The 11,373-nt window shown below is 51.9% G+C and overlaps 1 protein-coding gene across 1 annotated transcript in view; it reads right to left on the bottom strand.

Annotated features, from left to right (window-relative positions):
* Nucleotides 1-3,333: 3,333 nt before the first annotated feature.
* The window catches only part of MGLL (monoglyceride lipase), a 63,890-nt gene continuing 55,850 nt past the window's right edge, over nucleotides 3,334-11,373 (bottom strand). The window contains exons 7-8 of the mRNA XM_032194333.1: nucleotides 7,964-8,179; nucleotides 3,334-7,006 (exon numbers count right to left, since the gene is read on the bottom strand). Coding sequence (XP_032050224.1) covers nucleotides 6,881-7,006; nucleotides 7,964-8,179 — 342 coding nt within the window. The 3' untranslated portion in view covers nucleotides 3,334-6,880. The remainder of the gene's footprint in view (nucleotides 7,007-7,963; nucleotides 8,180-11,373) is intronic.

Genomic DNA, 11,373 nt, shown 5'->3' with positions numbered 1-11,373 from the left:
GATAAGAGAGGCCACGCTGGCAAGCCATTTGTCATAGTTGGGGCCTGTTTGGAATAAAGGTGGCGGGGCTGCGCGCCTTGAAGAAGCACCAGGGGAGGAGGGCGGTGAACTCCTCCAGGGTTACGGATGTTTTGGGGATTTCAGGTTGGAAATTGGCAGGGGGTTACTGCCAATAAGCAAGGCGAGGTCTGCAGGGAGGCAAGCTTAAAGCTAAGTGTGATCAGCGTCTGGGGAAGGCGTGTACGTGCCTTCCGCTTTTCCTGGCCGTGGTTAACTTCGTAAGCCCGCAGGTTTCAGGCGAGGTTTGAAGGGCACTTCAGGAGACGAAAGCAAGCCTTTGGAAGAGGATCAGTACCATGCAAAGAGCTAGCCCTGGTCTCGAGGGTCTGGTTGCTCAGTTCCCAAAATAAGCTCTGAGAAATGAGCTTTCCTCTCCCTCCTCCTGTTGCTGGCAGAGCAAGCTCGAGGGGAAAGGGAGCGGGATTGGAAAATGCCATCTGCTCCAGGGCTGCTCCCTCCTGACTGCAGCTCATGTAGTTTTCTGACAAATCGTCCCGGGGGGCCGGCTTTGCTCCCTGCTCTCTTTGCTGGTGTGGCAAGACATGAGGCCATTGCTTTGGCACGGTGTGGTAAGCAGGAGGAAAATTGGGGAACGCTGTGGCAGGGCCAGATGTGCTGGTTCGTGGGCTCGGGTGGAGCTGGCTTCTTTTTAAGGAAAGCCAGAGCAGTGTGATGTAGCTTTCCTGTGGAAGAAACTGAGCTGGTCTGTGTCGTGCTGGTGTCATTACAGCCCTGGTAGGAAGAAATGCCTCCCTCTTTAATCTTTTGTCCTATTGCTTCTTTGCTAGCCGGGGTCATCCCAACACCATTCGTGCGAGGCTGTGACAGTGATGAATTGTGCAGGGCTGTGCTGAGACCTGCTCTAGAGGGAAGGAAAGTAAATACGTTAGTTACCGCTCCTTGAGATATGCTTTTGGAGATGAAGGCTGATCTTTCATATCAAGGCTAAGATGACATTATATCTCTCCCTTCTGCTCAGAAGGTTTTATGCTAACACATTCTTGGCACGGCACAGCAGAACCACCAATATTTCTATGAATTTTATTAAGCTTGCTTCCATAACGGGAGCCAGCAATCTGCTCTCTCTAACTCCTTCCACCCTCCTCCTCCCTGGAAGTAAAACTGAACTTTTATCCAGGAGTTTTTAAACCAAGTTTGTTGGCGGCAAGTTCAACCTCTTTCAAATTCCCCAAAGCTCTTGTTCAGAAGCTGGGAATGCCTCGGGCAAATTGTCCAGAAAGATTTTCCTTCCGAGATGCTTCTCCTTGAGCTCGGCATCTTCACAGCCATTCAGGGCACGGGCTGTGTCCTGCTCCTCCTGGGGTGACTGCTCCTTCCCTCCCTGATGCCTGGAGGAGATGGCGTTTCTTTATTCCCGCTGTTACTTCTGATCACGCATGCAATCCAACAACAGCCTTTTCGGTCTGCAGGCACACAAGTGGGAAGTGTTTCTCTTGCTCTGCTGGCTGGAGGACTTTCACTGTGCTAAGAGGGCAGCTCAGGCGTGCGTGCAAACTTCTGGCATTCTCTGGGGGCCGGGGGCTTGCCAGTCACGCGAGTGCCCCCGGTCTGGGTTTGGGTGCAGTGGGGGACACGCACGCGCTCGGCACGGGAATAGTGGGCTTGGTGTTCAAAGTGCATGGGCTGGAAGCTGGAAGCTGGGCTCTGCTGGCGCTTTTGATGTGGCCAGCACAAGGGCAGCCCTGTGCTGCGGGCAGGATGCTTGTCGCCTTCGCTCCAGCACAAAGCTGACCCCGCAACCCATGGTGAGGGAACATCCCTGTTTTTGCTCTGGATCGGGAAGCAGAGCTGTCTGCATCCAGCCTGTGCACCCCGCCAGCTTCAGGGTTTGTTTTGCTGGCCTGAGCAGAGCTGTGCTGGTGCTGCCAGTGTGTTTTTTGTTGAGATAAAGACAAGGCTGTGGAAGGAGAGCTGCCGGCCTTGGGAAGGCTGGAGAGGCTCTGCTTCTCCTGGGGCTCTGCCCTGCGGTCATTTAGGGGATGGCTGTGGGCCCTTCCTATGCTGCTGCAGGAAAGGTACCACTCATCCTTCCCACCTGAGCTCCACTGCTTCCCCTCTGTGTGTTATCTCTCAGGACAGCACAAGTGTTTTCCATGCTGGACATCCTGTCCTCCCCTCCGCTCCACCCCAGGCCAGGCAGGTCCCTCTGCCAAGTTTCCCTTGCTCACACATCATTGTGTACCACGCGACCCATCCCAACTCCTCATTGATCCCACAGGAATTGTTTTGCATCCAAATTCCTGGAGTGCTTCCAGGCACTGAAGAGCTTCCCCTGCTTGCCCTGGTCCATGCAGGGCAGGGACAGGGTCTGCTGTCCCCCTTTCCCGCAGTGTCACAGCAGAGGCCAGGGGATGCCTGCCCAGCCCGGAGAGGAGCCGCCAGCTCGGGGCAGCACAAGGCCTGGCAGGGGCTGGGGGATCAGGCGCAAAGCCTCAGCCTCCTGCTGGCCTGTGGGGTCGGGCCACGAGCACGTGCTAAAAACAGCAAGGCCACCCACGGCCGTGACAGATCGCTGCGCCCTGGGTGGTGGTGGTGGCGTGGAAACGCTGGGTAAGGCGCACTGCCAGAAAGGAGGATGAGGATGATGAAGGGCGATGGACTGGGCACTGGTACCTGCAGGAGAGGATTCCTGCACCAGGGCACCCTGAATGCACCAAACTGGGGCTGGGCTGGCCGGGCTCTCACCCGCTCTGGGCACTGCCTGGCAGCTGGCGAGGGGCTGGCCCCGCTCCCCGGCCCTCTTTGGACTCACAGCCGGGGACACGAGGTGGCATTTACCCTGCTGCTCCCCTTGGCCGTGGTGCACATGCTTCCTGTTCCAAGTGGGTGCATTTCAGGACAGAAATAACATTTTAACAGGCTTGTGGAAGTGTGGGGAGCAGGTCTCAAAGCAGGCTGAGCTTGTCTGACACTGCAGACTCCTCCGTCAGCTCCAGACCCCTGTCCCATGTGGGGCAGGGGAAGCACATGAGGAAGCACTGCTGCAGTGCCCTGGTGGCTCTTGTTGGGCTGCTCCAGGCTATAGCAAACAGCAGCACAGGGCTTCCAAAAAAAAACAACCTTTGAGCAGAAAGGCAACCTCCGACCCAGACCTCCTGGTCCATGGTGGCTGGGGAGCAAGCACCAGCCACAGCGGCAATGCCCAGGGGCTGCAGGTGCCCCTCCACAAGCTGGGTTTAATATCTCTGTGCCTCTCCCTTCTCACCCTCCAGAGACACAGTGGTTATAAATGATGCTCTCAAACACGCTCCGCTCAGAAAACATAACTTTATTATTAGTTGCAATATACCTTGTATTCCTTTAAGAATTCTAAACTCGTATATGGTTTCCCACTGAAAATACGTGTATGTATATACGCTTTTATATATGTATATATATATATATAAATGTATTTTATTGAACTGGGACACAACGGAACAAGAGAGACAAGCTTGGAAATTACTTGGAAAAATAAATGTGATCTCCATGGATTTGTGCTGGCAGTGTGCTAAGGTAAGTGGTGTAAAAAGAACAGGCTAAATAGGAAATGTGATGGGTTGGGCGGAGGGGAATGGTCTCCCAGTGCTACAGGAGGTGGGTGACACAGGTGGGAGTTGCACAGTGCTATTGCTCGGTCACGGGTGCCACCTCTTCTCCAAGGCAGACCAGGCTCCAGCACGTCTCTGCACAGCAATGCTTGTGAGGCCGGCCGTGCTCCCTGCAAACGGTACCTGCCGCTTGGAAATGGAGTTTAATTACATTTCCCCTGGCAGCAGCTCTGCTCATTACTAATCTGGTCAGCAAAGGGAGGGTTCCTCCGGGGGCACGGTGAAACCAAACTGGGTCAATGTAAAGTAGTTTATGGGCAGGGGAAGGGAGCAGCAGGGAGCTGGGGAGTGCGGGCTGAGAGCTGCAGCTGGTGCAAACCAGCCTCAGCTGATCCACATGCATCTGCTCCTGGCTCCCTCCGGCCCTACTGGCTTCCCCACCCGAAAATCTCCACTCACCGACCTGCCTGGAGGCAGGCAACATTGGGGCTTTTTGGGGTAGGTTTCCCCGTGTTAATTCCTTCAGAAAATTCAGCAAAGTGGCCGAGGGTAGCAGCAACATCTGCTGTGCCAAGGTTTGGGGCTAGTTTGGCTTTTTGTTGTTCATTTTTAACCAAGCTACAGTTTTGTTTGCTGACCTGATTTTCAGTCGCAGCTTCCCCCGGCCGCTGTCACTGAGCTTAGCCAGACAGAGGGACAAGTCTTCCCTAGATGAAGATAATTGCCTGCCTTTTATTTCTTCTGGGCTGCAGATGTGTCGTGGGCGGAAGACGCGCTCTGCCAAGGCACTGCCCGCAGCCCAAAGCCAGGCTGGAGGGAGCAGACGGGCTCTGACCTTCCTGCTGCAGGGTCACTTCCCTCCGCCCCGCAAAGTGCTTGTCAATTTGGGATGAAATGAATGTGGGCATCGATCTGCTCCTCCTGACTTCCTCGGGAAAAGTGCTTTCGAAAAATCCCATCCTTAAGTCCTCGTCTTGCTCCGACCCCCGCAACATCTGTCACCGCCGCATCACGCCCACTTGATTCCTGCTCGGGCTGAAGAAGCAGGTGAGCCTCGTCACCGCTGCAGCGCTTCTGTTCTTGCTCTCCTTCCCCAGCAGCATCTGGCAAGGAGGGACCTCGCTCGGGGAAAGAAGTTGCAATGAGGCAGGCTGCTGGAAGGTGCGGAGCGGGCACCCTGTGCGTCGCCTCATTCCCGGTGCCGGTGCTGCTGCAGGTTTAGCAGGGGTGGGTGGGAGCACTTGATTGCATGGGAATAATGTTTTAAGCAGAAGCTGGGAGAAGCCCAGCCGGTTCCTCTTTTTCAAGGCAGGAAAATAAAAGTGGAAAAGTGCCTGCATCAAACTCAATAAAAGAGCTTTCCTGACTTGGGCCCCTTAGGGCAATTGCAAGGACGCAACCTGCACCCACAGGGCCTTCATCCCTGCACGCTGATGGTGTCGGGCCCTGGTTCTGGCTGCTATTGCACAGAGGTCCCTTTCCTGAATGTTGCCAGAAGTGGCTCCGAAGGCAGGAGAGGTGGGGGAGACCCCAGGGCTGCCATGGGCAGGATCCAGCCCTGGGGGCAGCAGCGCACAGGGCAGCTGCTGCCAGGGAGGGCAGTGGGGTTTGTCCCCGTGGGAGATGCCCCGTTATCTCCTCCTGGAGCATTTGCAGGCTGCTGCAGCACTGCAGGGAGAGGGTTGGGTTAAAGCCCTTCCCTTTGGCTGCTGCCAAGAGGCATGTCAGTAACTAGGGCCATCTCCCTGGACAAAGTGACCCACACAGCCACGCTGTGATCGCTGCACTGCTTCTGCTGTCTCGATACAATTCCTCTGCTCCATGTCGGGATCTCAAACCTTTCTTCCATCCCTGCTGCTATCAGAGACCCAGGCAGCTCTGGGGTTTGGCTTATCTGCACCACTGGAGCACTTCACGAGCTGCTCCCTGGATGCTGGATGTACGATTGCACCCTGTCCTCTGCCCTCGCTCCCCACCTTGCCCCCAGGAGCGAGCTTGTCCCCCGTGCCCTGTGGGCCCCAGAGGTGGCTGTGCTGCTCCGGAGGAGATGGGCAAGAGCTTGGCTGGGATCTCTGCTCACGCTGTGGGTCTCCTGCCAAACCGGTGGACCATGAGGACACCCGCTGCTAATCCCCACCCACCAGATGCTCTGCGCTTCTCTCGAGCATTCTTTTCAGGACATTTTCCAACTGATGAAGGAAAACAACAGATTATGACTGTAAAGTTATGGTGAGAGGACTGGATCCTGGTAGGACAACATTACTCCTTGCCAAGAGAATTAACCCTTCTTTAGACTCTCCTCCCGTTTCTTCCCTAGCTCCCAGCCACCTCTATATACATCATATATTATATTACTATATTCTCATATAACTCTGACTTTACTTTTTCAGTTTCAGTAGCGCAAGTGATTAACTTCAAGAGGAAAAAAAAAAAATAAGAAAGAAGGAAAAAAAGCAGCCCCTAGGAATATTTACAGAATAGTTCATCTTGGAGAGGAGAAGGGGGTTTGGCCTTGGGAATAGCATGGTTTGTGAATGTGCTACGTGGGCTTGAATCTACATTCGTCCTCTCCCCTTTGGGATTCTGCTCTGGTGATGATGACATCTGAAGGTTTACTCAGCATGCCTTCCCCCAGCGCAGACTCACGGGGGACTCTTTATTCTCCCCCTGGGCCCGACCTGCTAACAGAGGTAGCAGCCAAAGGGGTCTGACCTCAAAAACCAGCCTTTCACTTCCGAGCCAGAGCCTCTTCCCACCGCCCTCATCAGATCCATCTTTGGCCTCTCCTCGTTACTCAGCACCTTCATTAACGCTCGCCTCTCAGGGCCAAGGCTGTAAAGGGACCGGATGGTGGGGACAGGGAGGGAACCGTATGCACCTGGAATCAAAACTGTAAAGTGGAAGATACTGACTTTTCTAACATACCAAAAATTATTGCAGTATAAATAAACCCCCGTCACCCCGGCAAAAGCAGAGAAGAGGAAGTGATGGAGGAAGCTTGTTGGCTGAGGGACATCTCGGCAACATCATCTGACCTGGAAAGCTTTGACGACTGTTCCCACAGCTATCAATGCTTTCTCAGGTTATGGCAACAGCCATTTACATCACCAAGTAACACCCCACTCTGTGCCTCTTCCCCCACCCTCCCTTACACTGCGCATGGCAAAATATCCCACAAGCCCCTCCACGTTAGATCTTTGCCAGAGAGACTTCTATTAAGAAAAGCGTCTATTCCCAGAAACCCCCAGTAAGAGCTGCAAAAACATCTGCTCTTAAGTATGGCTGGTTTCTCCAGCTGCTGAGACCTTCTGGCCAACCCACGTAAGTATTTCCGTGAAGACGGAGGTAGTGACCTCGGGCAGCTCTTTGTGGAGGGCATGGTAGGCTTCGTCATACACCTGCAACCAGGGAGAGAGAGGAGATTAGCACAGAAAATAACATCCTCGCAAACAGAGCAGCCTTCAGTCGCCTCTTGTCAACACCCACAGGTCCAACGCGTCCTGCCCACACCTTGTCAGGTTTTTCTCCTAGATGTGGCAGGTTATCAAATCAAGCTAGGTTACCAAGAGATACCATCAGCATTGGCAGGCCCTTCTTCAAAAAGGGATCCCACTGCCCACTGCCAGCTTCTGTGCTGACTGGCCCGGCTCTGGGTTCTGCTGCTGCTGCTTCTCTTCCACCCTCCCACCTTCTCCACACACTGCCCTGTCCTCTCCCTGCCACTGCCCCTCCGCAAGCAGGAACGTGTTGGCACTGCAGCTCGACCCGAGCACCCTGCTGCACGTGAGTAAGAGGATACATGTCCCAATACCAGGCATTTCTCACTCCTTCTCCCAGTAAGAACAGGGAAATGCTTATCGTGCCCCTGGGGGCTAAAGGCCAATGGGGGATGTTCCCGTCATGCCTTGTGCAGTTTTACTCCTTTCATGCCCAGGCTACCCAGTTATTTTTCTGATGACAAAAGCTTTCCCTTGGTCTCCCTGTCTCTCTTTCAGGCTCGTTCATGTGCTAACAATCGGTTAATCAGCTGTGGCTCTCTTGAAATGAGCAGATGTGAAGTGGCTTTTGTTGTGCAGCGCTTTGGGAAGGCCCCCCCTGTACCCTTATGGGCTGGGGCGTGAGGTGGGCTCGGCACTAACATGGTTGGCATTGTTCAGAAGAGTTTCAGGGTCACCACTTCACCTGGTTATGAGCCTCAGTGCACTTGTATGGCAAGTAGCTTCACGTCCAAGTGGCCCAGGGGGTGTACAGCCACCCAGGGTAAGGCCTTGAGGTCAGCCACCACACCCCTCACAGAGGCCACTCAGGCCAACGCTGACAGGCCAATACCCTAAAACCCAAGAAAAGAAGCTGACCTTGAGGGTTTTGTCCTGACTCTGCACTGTATCCATCAGTAAATGGGACCCTCTGATATCACAGAGCTTGTCGGAAGAGCCGTGTAGCACCAGGATGGGCAAAGTCAGCTTGGGCAGAGCTCGCTCAATTCTGGCAATGGCGTTCATCAGCTGGATGACGAAGGACACCTTCATGCCACCGTGGTAGACCAGGGGATCGGACGTGTAGGACTCCATCTGGCAGGGAGAAAGAGGTAATTTAAGGTTAGCAGTATTTCATGCAGAAAAGACAAAGCAGGTGGGCTGGGCAGTGAGGAGTCTCTTCCCTTGGCTTGTGCATGTATTTCCTACTCAGTCGGGATTTCCTGCTGTCAGAGTCAAGGTCGAGGCCTTCACTGTGGCTCCCCAGAATTGCTCACACAACACATCTTGCTCCATGCTGTGTTTTTCTCTCTTCCACCACTAGAAAATATTCAAGCCAAAGCTCTTTCTGCAGGCAAACAACCAGCACAGGACAAAGGCTGTTCCTGTGGGGCACCTGCCTGCATTTTTCTGCTCTGCCATGTCCCTCTGTCACTCAAAGGTGACAGTCTCCTCTGCAGTGTTCTTTAACTTGTGTTACTTCAAGGCTGGTGTTGTCCAGGTCCTTATCCTGCTCTGCTGAGGGCTCAGGTGTTTTTCTCTCTTTCATCTTCCCTCTCTGGGGATGAAGACCGTGCCCTACACCTACAGGCAGCTGACACATCCAGCTCCAAAGCACTCTTACACTGAGGGTCTGTTCCAGGTGAAAAGGGTGCAGAGAAAAGGCAGCAAAAGATGATATTAGGTGGCAGGCAAAAAAAAGTCAACAGTTTGCTCAGCCAGACTGTGAAAGGATAAAAATGCACAAGAGCTGGTGCAGAAAGTCTCTAGGAATGAGTAGTTACTGCAGCAGGCAAATCTACAGTAAATATTTGTATACTGTACATGGAGACGGCCCACACAGCCACTGCCATCTCAATATTTGCCAGAACGCTTTGATTACGGCCTGGTCTCTGGCACAGCCTCCAGTTCCTCCCAACCCTGGCAGATGTTTATAGAAATGACGATTATTTATAGGTTAGCCAAAAACAGCCTCCTCCTCTCATCACGAGCATGGAGGTCTGCTCAAATTCTCATTCTGCAGAAAGGTGAGGTCATGCTGTTTCTGCATGTGCCTGCACTGAGGGCCATGAGTGGGAGATAACCCACGAGGCCACCCCAGGGACCTGCAGCTTTGTGGAGGTGAAGGCACAGCCTGCCTGTACCCCACCAAGGTGTCAGAATGTCTTTGGAGTGGGTTCTGCTCCCATCTCTCCATGAGATGAGATTATCAGGGGCTGCAGGACACCTGTGTTGGGGCTTTCCCAGCTGAGGGGAATTAATTTGTTAGAGGGGAGTGTAGCTGGCTTCCTGTGGAGCTGGCTTCCTTCCTTGTTGTCTGCAATGTGTTGGGGCACAATGCACTAGAAACAGAGCTGGCATGGGGGGAATGGTGGTGCACAGAACTCTTTCCCCATCACCTTTTACTTTATGGTATTTTGTCAGCATTTTGAGCAAATCCACCAAGCTGCACTACTTGCTTTAGCTGAATCCAGATCTGTGTCAATGCTGCACTAAAGCAATGCAGCTTTGAGGTATTTTTTTTTCTTTTTTTTTCTTTCTTTTTTTTTTTTTCTTTTTAATTGAAGGCAACACTTGAAGGACCTTGGGGGTGCTGGAATCAGGAGAGGTAGGTGGATGGATTGACTGAAGTTCGTTTCCCATGGAGTAAAACAATATTGATGAATTCACGTGTGCTGGCCCCCTCCCCAGCACCATAAATGCTAGGAGAATGACCTAATGGGTTTCATTCTCTTGTTCTCTTCTTATAGAATAGGGATTTTTTTAGGTACTGAGCAACCAATAAATATTTTTGTATAGATGATGGGAGGAGAAAAAATAATAGCTTAATCCCAACCTAAATTGATCAGTAGTGAGTGGGAGGATCCTCTTGCTGGTGAATGAGCAAAGTCTTTGTCAGAAAGTTAATGCTCAGAGTATGGGGTGAGGGCAAAGCTGAAGCTCATGGGGGAAAAGAGGGAGATAAAGGGAATGGATTTTATATTCTGGTGGAGGTGACACCGAGAGGAAAAACTTGTGCAGTTGAGCAGCTTTGGATGGGGAAAAAAGAAAAAAAAGAATAAAGAACTCTTATCTGTATCATTCGCTGTGTTAAGCTAGCTGTAGGGAAGGCTCGGTGAACACAAGGGTGGCCCACAACACCCTGCAGGCCTTCCCATCTCCCTGTCTCCTGTTACTAGACCTCTTCCAGATCTGCCTTTCTGTGCAGTCCACTTTGCCTCTGGGTGCAAGATACAACCATTAGGGCTCCTGTTTCCTGCTTAGAATTTTGTATCTTCCTATTGCAAAACAATAAATTCATTGTAAGGCATATTTCTTTGCATGCATACATGCAAAAACAAACAAACAAACAAAAAAACAAAAACTAAAACAAAAAACTTTGCATCTTCCTTTTGTGTTTTGCAGAATAAATTCTTTATAAGGTAATTACAGTCTCATTCCCTGTGCACTCTACAGGAGCAAGAGTAAAGTCAGTGGGACTATTCAACCAAATTCAATGGCAGCTAACAAAGATTTATGGGGTAAAAGAACCTGCTCCTGTGATGTTATTCACCTTGGAAGCAGGAGTGGGTTTTTGAGGTTACATCTTGCTCTCTTTTGTGTCTCTTGCATTTGATATAGCAAGCAGATCAAATAAACATCTCCATGCCCTCCTGTGTTTCAGTCCCTCCACCCTGAGGACAGCCTGCTGGGAACACAAGCTCATCAGGAAACTCTTGGATGACGTCCCAAAAACATTTCTGCAGAATAGAAAGTTGGTCTGGCAGAAGAATATGTTTAACATATAAATAATGGATGTTTCCAGCACATTGTGTGCTGCGAAGCTGTGCGTCTTGAGTCCAAAAGGAGGATGGAGTGTGCGGTGGTGGCAGCCAGAGGACTGAGATGCTGTGTCATTTTTGGTAAGTGCCTGGAGCCTCAAAGGCTGGTGTCTGAAGCTGGTCAGGAAAGCACTTCATGTTGCAGTCCACAGCTGCTATATCAGCTGTGTGTTCATCTGCAGGTGCACAGGCAGCAGAGTAAGGAGGGGGTGATTGTCTCTTACTGAAGACTACTCCATTAAGAGCAGCCTCTAATGACGCAGACCTACATTTTCATCCACTGCCAAAGGCTTTCCCTTCCTCAATGGAAAGGGCAGAGGAAGAACACCACCCACAGGAAGCTCTGGAGATTTGGAACATCACAGGGCAACGGGAGTGGCAGCAAATATTTGGGTAGAAACAAAACCCACAATAGGATTTTTTATAAGCTATGCCCAGGGAATATGGAAATAACCGGATAATACTGTG

The sequence above is a fragment of the Aythya fuligula genome, chromosome 10, assembly GCF_009819795.1.
Source record: "Aythya fuligula isolate bAytFul2 chromosome 10, bAytFul2.pri, whole genome shotgun sequence".
Lineage (NCBI taxonomy): Eukaryota > Metazoa > Chordata > Aves > Anseriformes > Anatidae > Aythya > Aythya fuligula.
The sequence above is the reverse complement of the archived record's forward strand: the minus strand, read 5'-3'. Positions and strand labels throughout refer to the sequence as shown.